The 20,877-nt window shown below is 42.1% G+C and overlaps 2 protein-coding genes across 5 annotated transcripts in view; one reads left to right on the top strand and one right to left on the bottom strand.

The window, feature by feature from the left end:
- The window catches only part of map1sa (microtubule-associated protein 1Sa), a gene marked incomplete at its 5' end in the record, with an annotated part of 35,481 nt that extends 32,069 nt beyond the window's left edge, over positions 1-3,412 (top strand). The window contains 3 exon segments of one of the 2 annotated variants that reach the window (XR_012985979.1): positions 28-242; positions 1,147-1,491; positions 1,529-3,412. Coding sequence is in view for 1 of the 2 variants with exons in the window: in XM_076279156.1 (XP_076135271.1) it covers positions 28-242; positions 1,147-1,302 (371 nt within the window). 2 annotated transcript variants of the gene reach the window in all.
- Positions 3,413-4,787: 1,375 nt separating this feature from the next.
- On the bottom strand, positions 4,788-18,897 carry LOC143116534 (interferon-induced protein 44-like). 3 transcript variants are annotated; one of them, XM_076277715.1, is made up of 10 exons: positions 18,825-18,856; positions 14,537-14,627; positions 13,075-13,220; positions 11,270-11,453; positions 10,686-10,737; positions 10,094-10,289; positions 8,291-8,443; positions 6,109-6,280; positions 5,714-5,814; positions 4,788-5,104 (listed from the first exon to the last, which is right to left on the bottom strand). In XM_076277715.1, exons 3-10 carry the CDS (start codon positions 13,132-13,134, stop codon positions 4,892-4,894), a joined length of 1,131 nt encoding a protein of 376 aa, XP_076133830.1. In that variant the 5' UTR covers positions 13,135-13,220; positions 14,537-14,627; positions 18,825-18,856; the 3' UTR covers positions 4,788-4,891. The 3 variants fall into 3 exon arrangements, with proteins under 3 accessions (XP_076133830.1, XP_076133831.1, XP_076133832.1); XM_076277716.1 differs by lacking the exon at positions 14,537-14,627; XM_076277717.1 differs by lacking the exons at positions 13,075-13,220; positions 14,537-14,627 and having other exon boundaries at positions 18,825-18,897.
- Positions 18,898-20,877: the final 1,980 nt, after the last annotated feature.

Here is a 20,877-nt window from a genome sequence, read left to right as displayed (position 1 = left end):
GAAGGGTTCTGCCATCGTCTTCCTCAGGCTCTGCGGGCTCTAAGGCCTCTGCGGCGCCGGTGTATCTGGACCTGGCCTACCTGCCCTCAGGCGCAGCAGCGCCATCTGTGGACGTGGAGTTGTTCCGCCGCCTGCGCTCGTCCTGCTACATCGTGAGTGGACACGACCCGCAGAAGGAGGCGGTCATGAGGAGCATCCTGGACGCCCTGCTGGAGGGCAAAACCGCATGGACAGATGTGCAGGTACCCGCTCAGGCACACACACACAGGCAGGCAGACACACACACACACACAGACACACACACACACACGCAGGCAGGCAGATACACACACACACACACAGACACACACACACACACACACACACACACACACACGCAGGCAGACACACACACACACACACGCGCAGGCAGACACACACACACACACACACACACACACACACAAACACAAGCAGGCAGGCAGGCAGACACACACACACACACACACACACACACACACACACACACACACACACACACACACACAGGCAGGCAGGCAGGCAGGCACACACACAGGCAGACACACACACAGGCAGACACACACACACAGACACACACACACACAGACTTATAGCAAGGTGCTTGGGTGAGATAATGCTCAAGCCACACAGTATAAATCCTGCTTTTTCTCCCCCTCACATGACTAAACAAATCAATATCTCCGCCTGTGTGTTTCTGGGCTGTTGCCGAGATATAAACAGGCTGTGAGAGGCTGACTGTACAGTGTCCTTGACGGCTCCTTAGAACACTCATGCTGCATGCTATAGGTCTGACCGGCTCCTTAGAACACTCTGAGCTGCATGCTATAGGTCTGACCAGCTCCTTGGAACACTCTGAGCTGCATGCTATAGGTCTGAATACAGGAAGGTAGCCAATTCATGGCAGATTGTTACAAAAAAAACTTTTGTTTCTATTGATAGTTTTCACCAAAACAGTATTATGTGTGTTGTTGAATGCTACTGAAGGTGGTTAAATATTTTCACAACTGAATTGTATCACACTAAAGGGTTATGTTTAAGTGTAAACATAAACATAAATATAAACATTGTGATGGAAGTGGTGAAGTGTAAAGCGTAACCATAGCGACGCTCTGTCCCGCTCCTCAGGTGACTCTCATCCCCACGTTTGACTCGCTGGCGATGCACGACTGGTACCAGGAGACGCACGAGCGTCAGCGAGAGCTGGCCATCACCGTCCTGGGCAGCAACAGCACCGTGGCCATGCAGGATGAGACCTTCCCAGCATGCAAAGTGGAGTTCTGAGTTCCGAGTTCCGAGACGCCCCGCGGAACAGAAGGAGAGCTTTTTGTTTTGTTTTGTTTTGATTGTTGTTGTTGTTTTTTTTAAAGAAGACAATGACCGGATCCTTTCCCCCTGCAGCGTTGTAGTTGAGAGGCGCTGTTAGGGGGGGATGACCGCTGTGATGATACCCAAGAAACTTGTAGTAGAGAGGCTCTGTGATGATACCCAAGAAACTTGTAGTAGAGAGGCTCTGTGATGATACCCAAGTGAAATGTACGTTGAAGGAAGAAGGTGAAGGTCGTAGAATTTCAGCCAGGGTCGTTTTTTCGAGGTTATTTGAAGTGATCGGGGTTCTAGTGATGGGAGAACGTAAGACTTGAGAGATCCGCTGTAGAGGAGGAACAGAACGAGGTTTATATTTCAGCCTATCTAGAAGAGTCACTCCATTTCCGCCTGTCTTTAGATCTGTTTTGGACGCTTTATTGGTCTTGTTGGGACAAAGGGACACTTGCATGTGTAGAAGACAGAGGTACTGTAGCACTCCTACAGGGACGGCCATGCTGGGTCCAGTAAACGTGATCTGTAGGGTTTGGGGACACTTCCTGATGCGCGGTGCGTGCTTTCCCGTAGACTTTCACTTGCGCCGGCGGTGAACGCTAGAGTTGCTCAAGCTTTATCACAGGGCTTTCTCTTTATATGCATGTCTAAGTACCCTTAATAGAGTACAGCATTAACTTCCTGTTTGTTCACGTCAAGGACTTCTTTTTAGATTTTTTAAAACCCTCTGCACAAATGTTGTGCATATAATCTTGCACAGAATTAATTGGACCAGCTATTTGCTAGGTGGCATAAATGTTTACAGTTAAAGATACTGACCAATATGAAACTATTGCAATAGAAAATACTCCATACTCCCTCCTGCACATAGTCCAGGTGGTACACCCCAAGTAGAAGCACATCTTTCTCTCTGGATTTGCCGTCCTGCTGGTAGAGACTTCAAGACGGTAAACGTTGTTAGAATATCTTACACTAAACTACAGTAGTTTTGTCACTGGTACTCCTTCTATTTGGGAAAGATGGATTTCCATCCAAATGAAGACCACACATAGAAATATTGCAATGAAAGGTTTGACTGTACTGGGAAAAAGATCAATTGCATTGTGGGTGTTGTAGTTAGAGTTGGTTTGATTGGGGAAAACGTAGTGCCTATATGTTCAGTATTTGCACACAAAAGGGGACCTGTCTGTTATCAACAATCACGTTTGATTTCTATGGAATGTAAGGGGTTTGCTGTACTTGTTCTTTTGGCCTTGATGAATATGTGTGTGTTTGTGTGTGTGTGTCAAACACACACTTTGGCTGATCTCCTCATTACAAAAACACACTCCATGATCCCCAGCAGGCCCACCTACACAAATCATGTGAACGTCTCACTTAATCTCTCTGTGTGTGTGTGTGTGTGTGTGTGTGTGTGTGTGTGTGTGTGTGTGTGTGTGTGTGTGTGTCTGTTCGTCCGTCTGCCTGATTCTGTCTGTCTGCCTGATTCCGTCTGTCTGCCTGATTCCGTCTGTCTGCCTGATTCTGTCTGGTTCTGTCTGTCTGTCTGATTCCGACATGCCACTTGAACGTTTTATCTGTCAGCTTATAACATTTCATATTGTTTTAATTTCAATTCAAAGTTGCATTGGCACACATCAGTATTTGTTTTAAACGCATTTCAAGGTCATTTGTATTGATGTGAAAGCAGGTGTTTTCATACCTGACCATGAAAACAATCTGGTATAACATGCCTCTGAAGCGTCCCACAAAGAATCCGGTTTCTTGTTTCCTTCACATCATTTATAGTCCGAGGACAACATTTCATGAACGTAATTCCTTCATATCCTTTTGTTATTTATTTTTATTTTCTTAAATTATTGTCCATTTTATATGTTTTCTTCAGTGTACCTGAACCAAAAAAACTCCATTTCCACGATTTCTACTTGTAATACTCCTTCCAACTCTAACATTAATAAGTGTGCATTTGCATGTTACTTTGTTAACTTTTGTTGTCCCTTTCATTCGCCTGAAAGTTTGAGCCGAGTTGCAGTAATGACACACGTCTACAGAAATGTTTAAAAAACATTTTTTTTTAAAGAAGCGCAGCAGCAGAGCATCACTTGAGTTGGCCATGAACCGCTCCCGTGTCTTGTTCCAGAACAGCTCTTCATCAGTACGTGTAGGATGCTGACCATTAACAGTGAATGACGGTAAACACCAAACCTTTGGCCTGCGCCCAGGCATGTGTTCATGATAATTGGCATCACTCCTCTGATACACAGCGGTCCAGTTGGTCAGAATATTTCAAAACTAACCTTCTTGAATCTGGCTCCTGTTACCGTCTTGATGAAGCTGCCTGCTGCATACAGGACAGTCCACCATCTTGATGAAGCTGCCTGCTGCATACAGGACAGTCCACCATCTTGATGAAGCTGCCTGCTGCATACAGGACAGTCCACCATCTTGATGAAGCTGCCTGCTGCATACAGGACAGTCCCACAGGACAGTCCATGCTGTGTTGACGTTTGTCTCATTCTGTGTCCTGTGTGCAACAGACCGGTCACCACTGGTGCACAGGTAGTAGCTCATCACTGCCCTCTGCTGGTAGAACGGCAGGTGCCACAGAAAGTTTTGGACAGTCGAGAAAATGATGCAATTACAGTATAAACACTACACTATTGTTTTTTTTCCCTCTGAAATAAATATTCCCCTTTTATAATTATGTGCCATCATGTCATGCTTTGTGTGGGTCATATTTCTGCCTCAACTCATTCTATGTCTTATAACAGTATCAATATCAAGCAAGTGAATAATGTCAAGCAAGTCAAAGTCAAGTTGTACATCATTAGTTAGTTAGATTCCATATTTATCTATCCTAGTTTCCATATTTATGGATTTATTTTTTCAGTTTCTTACCTTATCTCTTAAATTTGAAATGAAACACTTGGTGAAGCCTTCAGTATTTGATTTGACCCGGAACACTAGAGATTAGAGACCATCACAATCCTAGTGGCCAGCTTTGGTTATGGTGTGTAATTGTTTTGAAACCTTGAATAATAACAAAACCTGGATAATATTTTTGAAATATTTTAACTTAAAATGAGTTCTGACCCAAACATAATAGGAGGGTTAATGTTTGGTCATACTAAACACCACTATGCGCAGTACATCTAACGCTAATGTTTATATAGTTTACATTCAAGTCAATGAACACATACATGATCCATTACCTATATATCTTCTGAACATACAACAAAATGAATAGGTGTGTGTGTGTGTGTGTGTGTAGGACTGAAGATGCAAGACCAATCTCTCACCATATGCTGAGTGACGCAAAAAAAGAATCTGAGGACCTAATTTGCTTCCCACTTTATTATGAAGATATGCAAGAGTAGCAGCTAAAATATTATATTAGGTGGCTTATTCAAATAGTGCTAGTGAACGCTGTGTTGTTGTAGTTCAAGAACAAAAAAGAAGTACAAACAAAACCAATCACCAAAGAAAAAAACAATCTCTTGGACATGTTCAGCTATAAGAAAATGTAGATGATTTCTTTTGGGACTATGTTCCTCTATGAACTTGCAGAGGCCGAGCTGACGGCCCTCTCTGGGCTGCCTCTCTCTGAGTGGTCTCGGAGGTAGAGGTCAACGCTCTGCAGGATGTGGTCGAGCGCTCCGAGCAGCAGCGTGTCTGTGTGTGGGTCCAGCTCCAGCTCCTCAGAGTAGTTCTTCACCGGCACGATGGAGGAGAGGGGCATGCCCAGCAGATCGCCGACCTTCAGCACCTGGGCACACACAGGACCGGACCATCCATAGAGGATGGAGACACACACATACACACACACACACACACAGGACCGGACCGTCCATAGAGGATGGAGACACACACACACACACACACACACACACACAGGACCGGACCGTCCATAGAGGATGGAGACACACACACACACACAGGACCGGACAGCACACACACACACACACACACACACACACAGGACCGGACCGTCCACACACACACACACACACACACAGACACAGAGGATGGGGCCGTCCATAGAGGATGGAGACACACACACACACACAGGACCGGACCGTCCATAGAGGATGGACACACACACACACACACACACACAGAGGACGGGACCGTCCATAGAGGATGCACACACACACACACACACACACACAGAGGACAGGGCCGTCCATAGAGGATGGGGAACAGAGACACTTTTCAGAACACTTTATATTTCAGGTAGTAGAGGAGTTTTTACATTTCAAATTACGTACATTGCAGGCACAGTGTACATTTGCATGAATGTTTATGTATTTGAGAGACACCTCTCACAGGTCAAAACCTCCCCTAATCCACAGACTGTCATCAGTACAGGTCTTACCGCTTGCTTCAAAAGTGAACCATTGTACACCTGGGAGATGTCCCTGGCTGTTTTGGCACAGACTTTATCCACGTGAGTCAACACCGCCACCTGCTGGACACCTGCAGTAACATTGACATTCTCAGACAGGGATCAAACTTGCTTCACATCATTTTTAACAATGCATCAGGAATTATTAGGCTACAATGACAGTTTACAGATCAATTACAGAGAGCTTGGATCCTTATTGCACAGTGCATTATTATTACAGTGACAGTTCTTATTAATGACAGTTTACAGATCAATTACAGAGAGCTTAGATAATTATTAGTGACAGAGACATGACCCCCATCCTTCTCCCCACCCCTTCCCCCCATGAAAAACAGAATTACACATAGCAGATTCTTCTCTCTCACCCAGGGCGCTGATGTGCTCTCTGAGCTGGTGGAGAGTGGACTTCATGGTGTCCGAGTAGGAGGAGATCTCCAGGCCACTGACCACAAAGACCACACAGTGGACCTTCTCTGCAAGGGAAGGCTCCTTCACATAGCCTGGAGTGTCCGTCATAACAGGACAGCAGGCGCTGAACTAGTGAGAGAGAGAGAGAGAGATAGAGAGAGAGAGAGAAAGAACAAGAGAATGAGTCAGCAACACCAGTCAGAAGGACATACTGTATCCTTACAACATAACGCTGGTTTTATATTAAAGGTTTCATGCTCAGATGACAAATGGAAAAGATATTTAACGCTGGTTTCATATGGAATGCCGTCTCTTAATGTCCTAAATGCCTTTATAGCCCTTATAAGACAGGAAGATGTTCATTCTTATCTAATGATGGCCTACAAATATACAGCTTTGTAGTGATGCACATGTATAGAACAACTCAGTTTCTATTAAATATAAAAATAGTATCTTGAGTTTGTCATGTAAGAATATAATATCGCTCATTACAAATATGTACCCCAGACCATATCTTCATGATCACCTTATAAGGACCTGCACTCAACATTGTGTTTATGAGTTAGTTAGGTATTAAATACATAGTTTGTATGGACACCTGTGGTCTAATGTAGTGTGTTTATGAGTTAGTTACCTTTTGTGTCAAAGTAGGTAACCAGTCTTCCTCCATTGCTGCAAGTAAATATGGTGTCCCCCAAGGTTCCATTCTAGGCCCCCTTGCTCTTCTCCCTTTACATGCTGCCCCTGGGCTCCATCCTCCAGAAGCACAACATCCAATATCACTGCTATGCTGATGACACACAGCTCTATCTGCCCTTCAGTCCAATTTGCACTTCCACCCTCAACAAACTGTCTTAGCTGTCTTGAGGATATCAAATCCTGGATGGCATGCAACTTTTTGCAATTAAATGAAAGCAAACCAGAAATAATTCTATTTGGCTCCCCCTCCTCTGTCGCCAACCTAGGCAATGCACTTGGTCCTCTCTCACTTACCCTGCATGGCCTAGTCAAAAACCTGGGCATTCAGCTAGATGGCTCCTTGAATTTTAACAATCAAGTCAGCAGTGTAGTCAAAGGCAGTTTCTACCAATTAAGAACCATAGCCAAGCTGAAACCCATTCTGTCCGCAACTGATCTTGAAACCGTTATCCATGCCTATATCTCCTCCCGCTTAGACTACTGCAATTCTCCGTACATTGGCATGTCACAAACAAATCTAAATAAACTCCAGCTTGTACAAAACGCTGCTGCTAGGCTCCTTACCAACACCAAAAAGAGTGATCACATAACGCCAATTGTAGCTCAGCTACACTTGCTTCCTGTCAAATTCAGGATTGAGTTTAAAATTTAACTTTTTGTTTTTAAAGCCCTTAAAGGTTTAGCCCCACCTACCATCTCTAAACTTCTGCCCCCACACTCTACTACCAGGTCACTCAGGTCACAAGACCAACTACTGCTTGCTGTCCCACGTACACGCCTCAAAACCCCGTGGCCACCGAGCTTTTTCTGTAGCTGCTCCAAAGCTCTGTAATACCCTCCACATATCAAATCCTCCCCTACAATTACCTCCTTCAAATCCAATCTCAAGACATACAGTATTTTTTCTTACTTGCTTTTAATGATGTTTTTGGTCTTGTTTTATTTTTCTTATTTATTTTTATTTATCTTATCTATTTTCTTGTCGCTGCTACTAATGCTGTCTTGTGAATCTGAGGAAGACCGCAAGGTTGAAACGTCATGTGCCAAATAATGAGAAAATAAACTCAAAAAAAGAGTACCAAGGAGTGTGCAAACTTTTTTCTTAAAAAAACGAATGCTGTCTTGCCACAAATAATCACACTTAGTTTGTGTAGATGTATGGACTTTGTTTAGATGTATGGTCTTATTGTTATGACTTATTAGCTAACTTTTTCTTTGTTCGGCACTTTCGCTCAACACCTGAAGTGTGTTTATGAGTTAGTTAGGTATTAAATACATAATTTGTATGGACACCTGTGGTCTAATGTAGTGTGTTTATGAGTTAGTTAGGTATTAAATACATAGTTTGTATGGACACCTGTGAACAAACTGAGTGCTCATAGTAAAGTGCTACAAGAGAAAAAAAGTTTGGGAAACACAACAGGGAAGTATGTCCAGTACCGTGTGTCCCTCTGGAACGTGCCCCTTGATGACGGCCAGTGTGTCGTGAAGCGTGAGTCCGTTGGTCTCCCCGAGTCCCACCATGTCAGACAGGACCAGAGCCATACTCTCTCCATCTCTGTCTCTGCTGCCATAGAGCTGAAATGACTGCAGCTATGGAGGTGAAACAAGTTGTACAAGAGGAAGTAGTTAGATCCTTTAGCATGGCAAGTTGTACATGAGGAAATAAATACTGTAGATCCTTTAGCATGGCAAGTTGCACATGAGGAAGTAGATCCTTTAGCATGGCAAGTTGCACATGAGGAAGTAGATCCTTTAGCATGGCAAGTTGCACATGAGGAAGTAGTTAGATCCTTTGGCATGGCAAGTTGTACATGAGGAAGTAGTTAGATCCTTTAGCATGGCAAGTTGCACATGAGGAAGTAGTTAGATCCTTTAGCAGGACAAGTTGCAAATGAGGAAGTAGTTAGATCCTTTAGCATGGCAAGTTGCACATGAGGAAGTAGATCCTTTAACATGGCAAGTTGTACATGAGGAAGTAGTTAGATCCTTTAGCATGGCAAGTTGTACATGAGGAAATAAATACTGTAGATCCTTTAGCATGGCAAGTTGTACATGAGAAAGTAGATCCTTTAGCATGGCAAGTTGCACATGAGGAAGTAGTTAGATCCTTTAGCATGGCAAGTTGTACATGAGGAAGTAGATCCTTTAGCATGGCTTGATAACCTGCTGTACTCACTCTCAGTGAATAGTAGCTTTCAAAAATTGTGTAAAGAAGAACCTACACCCATGCACAGCCACACCCAGAGAGGGACTACTTCTACACCCAGCCGTAGGGTTACCACACGTTCTGGTTTTCCCGGGATTGTTCTCTTTTTTTAATGTCTGTCCCGGAAAATTGATAATCTTTCCCGGGACACCAAATGTCCCGTTTTTTGGTGCAAAGACACTTCTATTTTTTTAAGTATTCCCTAGTTTCACTTTCAATAAAACCTACGTTCCGCTCCTGCAATCCTACTATTTTTCTTAAGTTATCTTGATTGTATCCTGCTGTCGGAGGCAGGCATGCGCTTATTTGATTGGTTGTAATGCAGACCTGCGAAACGAAAGTTTACCTTAACCATCAGCATCACCTAACAACTACCGGCCGCGCGCAGCAAGAATGTCCAAGAGAGTGAGTGCGTGCGGGTAGGCAACAGATTGGAGAGGGTAGCCTAGTAAAAAAAAAAGTAATTTTGGTTCGATTTGGTTTGATAAAATGGGGCGCGAGACGGAGGAGGATGTAGGCCTACAATCAAAGCCAGGGCCAGCGGCGAAGATAAAGAGATACACAGTAGGCCTACACAACACCAACAGGGTGAAAATGGGTAACTTTACGGAGTGGGTAGGCTAACAACTTAATATTATGCATAGTATTGTTAATGTTTTATATATTAGCCTTATATCTTAAAAGAGCTGGTGAAAGGGCATTATAAGAACCGTTTAGACTCAGCAACCTTAAAGTGACAATGAATGCACCATTTATAGTTAAACAGTATAACATTTGCAGCATTTGTTAATAAATTATTATTTAAAATCAGTAATAGGCCTAGTATAATTAAAGGCATTTAACATTATGGGGGTCGGCAATGAATGTCCCAGATTTTCCCAAATCAAATGTGGCAACCCTACACCCAGGATGAGTGTTTGTGTATGGGGCTATCATCAAACCACCATATAACCATAGAGAAGTAGATGATCCCCAACCAATCAGAATGTAGATTTCACCCCCATCATCTCCGTTGTCATGGTCACTTCCTGTACCTGCTTGGTGAAGCTGACGGATGAGTTAAGAGATGTTCCCACCATGGTCCGGTTCACGACCCGTCCATAGAACACGGACTGGATGGAGTTGATGAAACTGGACTTGCCAACTCCGACCGGGCCAACCAGAAGAACTCGGGCAGCAGGAACTGAGTCAGGGGCCGGCTTATATGAGCGAATGGACTCCACCGGAGCTCTGTGGTTACAATAGATTTTGCACACAGTATATGATTCCACGAAGAGAGCACTACACTAACACTACAACACACAGTATATGATTCCATAAAGCCACTAGCACTAACACTAAAGTAGATAAGTAATAAGTAGATAAGTAATAAGTAGATAATAAGTAGATAAGTAATAAGTAGATAATAAGTAGATACATTTCATTATAGGACCACAGGGAAAAAGAGCAACATATACTTTAGAAACACTGAGAACCATGGTGCTACATAACTGACCACTTAGAAAGAGAGAAAGAGCCAGTAACTACTTTAACTGCATAACCAATAAGGAGCAATACTACTCGTGGCAAGATCACAGAGAAACACAGAACAGAATAATAATATATAAAATATTATTTTAGTATTACCCCGCTGACCAGTCCACCTGCCTCCACGGAGATTCCTCTGAACTAGGACAGGCTGCCAGATAAAGAAGAGGGCCACTGTTAAATAAGTATTTATATATTGTACAGGTTTGATAAAGAGGGACACTGTTAAATAAGTATTTATATATCGTATAGGTTTGATAAAGAGGGCCACTGTTAAATAAGTATTTATATATCGTATAGGTTTGATAAAGAGGGCCACTGTTAAATAAGTATTTATATATCGTATAGGTTTCATAAATAGGGTCACTGTTAAATAAGTATTTATATTTCGTATAGGTTTGATAAAGAGGGACACTGTTAAATAAGTATTTATATATCGTATAGGTTTGATAAAGAGGGACACTAAGTCTTTGTATAGGTTTGATGAAAAGGGACACTAAGTCTTTTCTATAGGTTTATTAAAGAGGGACACTGAGTCTTTATATATTCTATAGGTTTAATAAAGAGGGACACTATAGTGTATTCTATGATGAAGAAAGGAAGAAAAAGACAAGAAATCACCAGCTGCACATGGTATGTTAAATACTTGTTTGTGCCATCAATGGTTTTTGGTTTGTTCTCACCATTTTGACTTGAAGATATAGTAAATGTTGGCGGTGCAATTATTGTCTTTCCTTTCCCAGACATGACTGGTTTTGTCTCAGGCGAGGACCGAAGGTTACATTCAGAGTTGGGAGCGGTGAATGCAAAGCTAAATGGAGATGACTTTCCTTCTGTCTTCTCAGCCATTACCAACCGCACTGGGAGCTATAATGACAATTAAAGAAAAAAGTTAATCCAGCAACTCAAATGTAAGAAATGTCAATGTTTTAAGAATAACCTGTTGACCACAACACGCATCAAATTTAGAAGTGATTTACTTTTTTCTGGCCTTTTATCTATATTGGAATCACTGATATTACCCTTTAATGGTAAAGATTGTACCTCACAAATAGACACTTTATCACACAACACCTCCTCCTCCACCTCTCCTATGGTGTTCCTCAGGGTTCAGTTCATGGGCCGCTTCTCTTTTGAATCTACATGCAGATCACTCATAGACATGACCTTTCCTTTCACTACGCAGCTGACCTCAAGGTATATCTTAGCACTTACTCCCATACAGATTCCCCTCCAAACATACAAACTGTATTTTACATTTAAAGGTTTAGAGGCACATTTCTGTCTAAACACTTCTGGTTAGTCCCAAATCCCTACTCTAGTCTAAACTGTCCAACCTTTCTGTCGGCATTGCTTCATTTATCAATCTGAGCCTGGGGAGGCAGCTGTTCGAGTGGGTCAATGGACAAAAAAAAGTCATGGAATGGAAGAGAGATAAAGAAAATAATAAATAAGGAAATATAAAATCGTGGAAATGTACACATTTTGCTTTCCCTTATATAATTAGCTTTTTCCAACTGCTTTTTCTTTTCTTTTATTGACATTTCTCTCACCCTTTTGCTTTTTCCTCTATTGTCATTGATTTCCCTGACCTAACCCTAGCTACTGATTGTTCTGTATGCGTTTGCCATTTCTTGAAGGACCAAGCTGTCAATCAACTGGGTAGTCAGTTTCTGCACTCATGATTCTTGCTTTCAAACTCACCCACAATAAGTAGTTCTAGTAAAAAATTAATGCAAGTTTCTGAAGCATTATTTTTGTTAAATATGTTTTATTGGGATGTTGTAGAGGTATGTGATTCATGTTTGTAATAATTATGTGTTGTTTGTTAATACCTGGTCCTGGACAAATTGGTTTAGCAACAGCAATAATAGTGAGTGAGTGAGGATTCACTTTTACACAACTTTAAGGGTTAGGGTAAGAGTTAGAAAGAGAGTTGTGAGCCATCATGCAAAGCAATATGTGTTTCCAGCTGTTATTGCCATAGCTTTCAACAAGGCAATACTAGCTCTTGATAGTTTTCACAAATGTTGTAGAAGGACGTACTGTAGCTGCCAGCTGTCATCTGTCAAGTAACTTTCGAGGTTTGTGTGAAATAAATGCACTTCACAGTCACACAGGACACATTTGACATGTGTCTTATAGACTACTAGTTTAATTATTGTATTTCATCTTATAGTTTTATTATTTCAATCACCACAGTTAAAGACCAGCAACTGAATAGCCGCCTACAAACATACATGAGGTTGCTCTGGGGTATTGGGGGTGTGAATAGCCACCTACAAACATACATGAGGTTGTACTGGGGTATTGGGAGTATGTTGGAACAGTGGTAGTGTTGCTCTGAGCCCTGGTTCAAAGCCCAATCCCAGTGGTGCCACACCCTGCTCCTGCTTCAGTAAATGTGGAAAAGTACCATTCCCTTTACTTCACTTTATTTGTACAACAGCAGTCCATACACTTCTAAATGAGTTACTGACCAACTCACCAGGCCAGCAGCCCTCTCCCTATGTTGAGGATGTTTAGGATGATCTGTTGCCACTCTCATGGGCTGGTCAGCTCCACACTCCCTGCACCTTGTGCAAGCTACCCAGATATGGGCCTGGCATGTGATGCACAATGTAAATGTGGATCCTGGCATAATTTACAACAACAAAAACAACACGAGGCGTCACGGTGAAGCAGGAACAGGCTGCACTAGTGTGGAGGAGGCAGGTAGCCCAGGTGGAGCAGAGGCAGGTGGAGCAGAGGCAGGTGGCCCAGGTGGAGCAGAGGCAGGTGGAGCAGAGGCAGGTGGAGCAGAGGCAGGTGGGGCAGAGGCAGGTGGAGCAGAGGCAGGTGGCCCAGGTGGAGCAGAGGCAGGTGGAGCAGAGGCAGGTGGGGCAGGTGGAGCAGAGGCAGGTGGAGCAGAGGCAGGTGGAGCAGAGGCAGGTGGCCCAGGTGGAGTAGAGGCAGGTGGAGCAGAGGCAGGTGGGGCAGAGGCAGGTGGGGCAGGTGGAGCAGAGGCAGGTGGAGCAGAGGCAGGTGGAGCAGAGGCAGGTGGGGCAGAGGCAGGTGGGGCAGGTGGAGCAGAGGCAGGTGGAGCAGAGGCAGGTGGAGCAGATGCAGGTGGAGCAGGTGAAGCAGAGGCAGGTGGAGCAGAGGCAGGTGGAGCAGAGGCAGGTGGAGCAGAGGCAGGTGGAGCAGGTGAAGCAGAGGCAGGTGGAGCAGAGGCAGGTGGAGCAGGTGGAGCAGAGGCAGGTGGCTCTAGAGGAAATGGAGTAAAGCAGAGTGGGGTAATGTGCTAATGGGCAACTTGGTAATAATAACAATAATCACCATCACCATCATCATCATCACCATCACCATCATCATCACCATCATCATCATCACCATCATCATCACCATCATCATCACCACCATCATCATCATCACCATCATCATCACCACCATCATCATCACCATCATCATCACCATCATCACCACCATCATCATCATCACCATCATCATCATCATCATCACCACCATCATCATCATCACCATCACCATCATCATCACCATCATCATCACCATCATCATCATCACCATCATCATCACCACCATCATCATCATCACCATCACCATCATCATCACCATCATCATCATCACCATCATCACCACCATCATCACCACCACCATCATCATATTACAAGTAACAATAACATATAATAACATAATAACATCCATGATCATAACATTACTTTGTAAGCACTTGCTAAAAGTGAATGAGCTAAAAAATGAGCTAGCTAGGCCTAAATGAGACTTTGCTTTTAGCTTTTGATTTGTCTTTTGTTTAGTCTTTTTCCTGAATTTAAAAAAATGAAACACAAATTACACAGTAACTTCTCTAACTAACATTTGTAAATGGCATCATAAATCCCTTGTTAATTTCTGTCAGAAGCAAATGAGTAAGGGTTGACACTTCTAATTACCTTTTATCAACAACGTGCTGTCTGCAGACCTCTGGAGGACATGGAACGTCTTCTTACAGTTTACTCACGGTGATGGGTGTCAAACAGTGGGCTAATGGAGGAAATCGGATCCTGAGATCAGCTTGTGGTTGTATTTTCACCGACACTCTGTTAGTACGTCATACGCTTCATTGATCTCATTGGTTGATTTGGGCCGACGACCCAGGTGGTGGTGATAGACAAATGATGGTGATAGACAGATGGTTTATCCAATCAGCTAACCAGTATTTCTCCCCTTCCCAAAAGTTCTCCAACGGAACGTCCCAAGATGGATATGCCGAGTAAATGTGAAGCAAACCATCTGGCGGAGTCAGGTTATCGTTTCTACATTCAAAGCCTCATTTTGCACAGAAATGATTGAAATGCCGACTGTGTGACATGAAATGCTTTGTGTGTTTTTACATTTTCTTCTTCTTCTATTTATCATCATTAGGGGCAAAGCAGTAATCTGCGTAGGCATTGGGGGCAAAGCAGTAATCTGCGTAGGCATTAGGGGCAAAGCAGTAATCTGCGTAGGCATTGGGGGCAAAGCAGTAATCTGCGTAGGCATTGGGGGCAAAGCAGTAATCTGCGTAGGCATTAGGGGCAAAGCAGTAATCTGCGTAGGCATTGGGGGCAAAGCAGTAATCTGCGTAGGCATTGGGGGCAAAGCAGTAATCTGCGTAGGCATTGGGGGCAAAGCAGTAATCTGCGTAGGCATTGGGGGCAAAGCAGTAATCTGCGTAGGCATTAGGGGCAAAGCAGTAATCTGCGTAGGCATTAGGGGCAAAGCAGTAATCTGCGTAGGCATCCTACTGTAAGTGTTTCAATCTTTTCTTATTTTCATTATCACACATCTTATTTTCACACATCTAATCTTTTTTTATTAGTGGATTTGATCAGGTCCACAGGCTTGCAGAGTAAGCCTACCATTGTTCTTCATAAAGGAGAATTCCAGTGTGATATTGACCTGAAGTGTGTTGAAACATGATACCGAGTGTGAACGTATGAAAGTATTCCAAAAATAATTCCGTGGAAATGTATGGATTCCAGTTGCTTCCAGTAGCAGCAACTGGAATCCATGCATTTCCACAGAATTATTTTTGGAATCTGATCCCTTATCATACCTGTTCATTCGTACTCGTCGCTCGACTATCGCCAATCCATGAAGCCCAGTTTAATGTGTAACCAGCACCCGTTGTAAAGGTTATGTAAAAAAAGACGCTGTCCCATCTTTTTTTTAAAGTCAATCCATGTTCATACAGGTAGTTAAAAAAAAGCTATTTTGCCAATTCATTAAGCCCAGTTAATGCCTGGCCAGTACCATTTAACCCCAACCATGTGTACTGCTGTATAGAACATAACATTTAGATAGTCTCATTCACTCAAACTTCATGTACTTCTAATCAGCACCAATGTCACAAGTTCAGTCAACGCAAAGTCACTGCAAGAAGCGTTTTATGATGTCAATGCCCTGCCACAATCTGTGGAGCTTACGGACACAGTTAATCAGAATGTGGTTGTGTATACTATTTATAGCCAACATAACCATGACACTTAAAACGATGGTTTGTAAATTTTCCTCATGATTATCATCACATCATCACACAAGTATGAAAATGTATAATATATATTATGTTCACAGAAAATAAATGTGTTGTGGTGTTGCAATGCATTCTGGTTCATTTGTGGTGTCGTCAACGCAATGTTACGTTCTTGCTTGAAAGAGAACTTTATCCAAGATGATGGTGCTAACCAGGCTTGGAATTTCACCATTTTAGGGGCAAGGCCACTTGGCTTTCAGTGGGGCATATTTGGTGGGGGGCACAAAGGCCACATGTCAGGGCACCAAGGCCAAAGTTAACTATACAGTAGTAGGCTGTAAAAATGAGTTGTAGCCTATTCACAGCAGTAGACCTGCATCACTGTATGAAGCATTACAAAGGTCTGAAAACGTATCTCTTAAAATAATCACTTTATGCAGAGTCAGCTTAAGACGGCTGCAGGCGGCTACATGAAGTCGAATCGCCCTATTGATTGGCTTTAACCCTAGCAACCACCATAGCAACTGTGTTATTTAAAATACAACCACCAGTACCCTAGCAACCATTTTAATTTCCCTAGCAACAACCTAGCAAACATCACTATAATATCAACCTAGCACTGCCCTAGCAACCATCCTAATTACCCTAGCAACACCCTAGCAACCATGCTAATTACCCTTAGCCTGGCTAGCGCCACCACTCAATGAGACGTGGTCTGGGAACCAAACGTTCATTTTCTCGTATTTGAAAAAAATGCCCAGATCCGTTTATTGGGTGCCACGGATGTCTATCAAATGCGTCTGTGCATAGCTCATCATCGTCTTGCTTTCCCCCCTGTTCTGTGATTGGTTCCCTATCTGAGGCAAAAATTAGGGCGGTAGTTTCCAGGCTGCCTTAGCAGCGTGAATCAAATCGCACGCAAGGCAGCATGGGAACACCCAGGCTAAATTACCCTAGCAACAACCTCGAAACCACCACTATAATTCGACCCTAACAACTACCATTACAACAAGCATGATAACTCTAGCAACCAGCATAGCAACCGCATTATTTATGCATTTTGGCTTATTGGACGTTACGTTAATGCAGATAACTTTTGATCCGTGTGCCTGATTTTCAAAAATGAGGTACCGTCGCAATCCTTTTGGCGACCTGCATCTGATCAAACCCATTCTTTCAGTTCCTCGGAAACGCAATTCTAGTTTTCATTATCACATATCTTTCTTATTTTCATTATCACATATCTTTCCTCTGCCATTGGAGGCCCATAGACCCATCTCGAAAAGATGAAATGCGGAATGCACTCTGACATTCAAAATAAGCCCTAGGCATATATTCAGAAAAACATTTTCAAAAACACTTCCTGTTGAGGAAAAGCATGTCAGTCATACCCTGGTGCGTTTGTGGACGGGAAACGTGCCAAGGCAAACTGCTGCGTATACTCAGTCTGACACAGAAGCACTGATTCAACTCAGTGGCTTTAATCAAAAGTAATAACTTTAATTTATGGAATCGTTCCAAAACTGTGGTGAGCTTCTTTGAGTTTCGTCTCGAGACTATTGGTTTTTGGGGTGGAGGAAACCGCACTCTCTTGTGTATTACACTTATAAAAGGTTTTATTGCACCATGTCCTTGACCACAAACGCGTTTCGGCGTCAAGCCGTCTTCAGAGAGAGTGCGGTTTCTTCCACTTCAAGACAGACATTTTTAACTCGCACCCAAATATTTTATTAAGTGTTTGAGTGAGCGCGCCTACATTGCTGAAACTTATTGGTTTTTGGACCACTATTACATCTGAAAGCATCAGGAGTGGACTATCATGTATTTTATACCTCTGAAAGCATTATTGAGTGAATAATGTTTTGCTGTATTCATTTATTACTTAATATTTATTTCAAAAAATGAATTTGTTTACATAAAACTAGGAAAAATTGCGAATCGGCGTCTGCGCCTTGAGTTTGTAATGTTTTGCCTGGTGCGTGAACTCCAAAAGTTGAGTATTAGGCTACAGTAGAAAAAACAGAGGCGCACTCAAGGGCTTGATACTAATACAAATTTGTATTTAGAGCCGAGGTTTTTACAATAAGTCTACGGACAAAAAACTGGGAAACAAACGTTTCAGGCTTAGCCCATTATCAATGTCTCCATAATGGATGAGCGCATAGTGCGCCTCTGTTTTTTACATAAAACTATACAAGAACATTAGGCCCCATTTGTTCCCTGGCTGCTTTCAGAGTTTGAATTGTTCAGTAGTGACGGAGCCCCTTAGTTCTGGCCAGGGCACTGCTAGTTCCACTCAAAATCACAGTCTGGAGGGTGGGCTCACTCAATTCATTCATTGTGTTGAGCCTGATTATAACTATGATACATTTCCAAATGAGATGCACTTAAACTACATGTTTGGTAACGCTGTGCACACTCGGATGAGAGCGCCATCTGGAGGCCGTGTTTATCTGCTCTTCTAATTTCAGTGTAGAAGTTGTGCTTGAAGTTGTCATTCATTTTTCACATTTCATTGCAAAATAAATCAAACAGCATAATGCATTTGATAAACCTATCAATAGCCATGATCACCACATTGTGCTTTTTTACATCAATCAGTTTTTATTGTAAGCTGATAAAAAAAACTCAGTATGATAGTTTGAATATTAATCTCCTATCATGACAATGTGATGATAATCATGAGGAAAATCTACAAATAATTGGAATATCAATTTTGTACTCACCTCAGTCACAAGTCAAGTAGGTTGGCTATACCGTAGGTTGGCAGAGCGTTTGTTTTCAGTCTCACCTGAAAACTGAAGGAAGAAAATGAGAATCAAGAGGAAATGAAACCTAGCAAGCAATGCATATTTTATTGGTAATTTAAGACCCACCCTTTAAAATCATACTGTATGCCTGCCTGCACATTTGTGATTAACTTCAGCCATGAATCACAGAACCAGCAGAGCCAGTAAGTTCTCTTGAACAGAGACATATTTAAATAATGTATGCAAAGAAGGAATCAGAGGCAGAGTTCATTTCCTGACAGTGTCAACATTCTGATGATGTGTGTCAACAACATGATCATACTGTGACTTGCAAAAATGCAAACACCATCAGTATTACAAAAGATAGATATCCACAGTTAAGATCAAATAAACCAAGTGATTTGTGTGTGGAAATACCAAGAAACCAGGTGATTTGTGGGGAAATACCAAGAAACCAGGTGATTTGTGTGGGGAAATATTGTTTGTATTGGAAATATAAGTTTGTATAATATTGTTTTATTTCCATTAGGCCGTTGATTAATCTGACATTATTGTTTATTATTTATATTCTCCTACCATGTCATTGTTTTTTAAATTATTGATTGAATGGACATTATTGTTTATTATTGCTTTTTCCCTCATTTTCATTGCTTATTTTATTAGGCTATTGATTGAATTGACATTGTTGTTTACTATTGCTATTCTCCTTATTATACTTTGACCAACATTCTAATCTGTTCCCTGTTATATTTTAAATATTATGTTGTTTTTGTATTTGTGTGCCGCTTTGGACAAAGGCGTCTGCAAAATCCCATAACCATAACCATAACCATAAATACCAAGAAACAAAGAACATATCCAAGTGTTCTGGAGTCCACTTGAGCTCCACTGGCTCCAGGATCAGTAATAATGAAAAGAAAGTTGAAGTTGTATGTGGCACACCCAGATTTGCAGAAAAGACTGTTGCCCAAATCAGGCCTCCTGGTGAGGAGTGCCAACAACGTCCTGCCATCACCCTGAACACCTTAAATGGTGAAGGATTGGAGTGGATGAAGAATGAATGAATGAATGAATGAATGAATGAATGAATGCATGACTGAATGAATGCTACACAATATCATAAAACATGTTTCAGTTTGTTGCAAAACTAACAGTGTTGGGCAAGTTACTTCAAAATCGTAATGTACTATGCATTACTTATTACTGTCATTTCAAAGTAATTTGTTACATTATAATATTACTGTCTCTGAATTGTAAGGCATTACACTACTATTGCATTACTTTTAAGTTACTTTCACCAAAATATCTAGAAATATGGATTTGCCATTCTAAATGCAGTTTATTACGCTCAATGCAGCTTGCTCTTCCAATGGAGGGAGATGTGGTATAGCATAATGACTGAGCTAGGCTTAAGGCAACAGTAGAATGCAATAGGCACAGTGCTCATAATGCAATACAAGGAACAATCATAGTCAGAATTTTGTTAAAAACCGACAAAAGGTCAAAGTCTGGTAAATTGTGATAGAAATACTGTAACTTTAAGGCCTAGGCCTACTCATTAAAATCAATAGAGAGCCTACTATATTGTAAATCAAAGCTTAAAGGAACCGTATGTAAGATTGTGGCCAAAACAGGTACTACAATCACTTTCAAATTACTGTAGAGCGGTGTATCCCCTTCCCCTCCCCTCCCCTCTGACTGGCAGAGTTGGCAACCGGATGACGAAACACTACTGACTTTGTGATAAGTAGATAGGTGGAGGGTGGCGCATTAGGCCAAAACACAACATGACAACATCAACATCAGTTGAGGGCTGCAACTTCACTTTTTAAATGACAATATCCTGGCCAGACTACTGTTGTCAGTGATATAAGTATTTGAAATGAACATGATTTCTTAATGTCTAGTGACATATCAGGGCAATTTTATGATTAATTGAAATACAATTTTTACATACAGTTCCTTTAATAAAGACATGTCAAGATGGTGGCCTGCTGGCCATTTCGGTGCCCTAAGTGAGTGGCTTTAA

The sequence above is a fragment of the Alosa pseudoharengus genome, unplaced genomic scaffold (genome assembly GCF_046254945.1).
Source record: "Alosa pseudoharengus isolate Yale_2024_CS ecotype anadromous, Long Island Sound unplaced genomic scaffold, YU_APseudo_1.1 YU_APseudo_1.1_scf_11, whole genome shotgun sequence".
Classification (NCBI taxonomy): Eukaryota; Metazoa; Chordata; class Actinopteri; order Clupeiformes; family Clupeidae; genus Alosa; species Alosa pseudoharengus.
Note: the sequence above shows the minus strand (reverse complement) of the source record. Positions and strands in the feature narration are given on the sequence as shown.

Excerpts from the sequence above, each read along its gene's own strand:
- LOC143116534 (XM_076277715.1), bottom strand. The coding sequence starts at position 13,134 with ATGAGAGTGGCAACAGATCATCCTAAACATCCTCAACATAGGGAGAGG. Across the intron at positions 8,444-10,093 it reads CCGTCAGCTTCACCAAGCAG|CTGCAGTCATTTCAGCTCTA; the intron begins GTACAGGAAGTG and ends TCACCTCCATAG. Across the intron at positions 6,281-8,290 it reads ACGTTCCAGAGGGACACACG|TTCAGCGCCTGCTGTCCTGT; the intron begins GTACTGGACATA and ends CTCTCTCACTAG.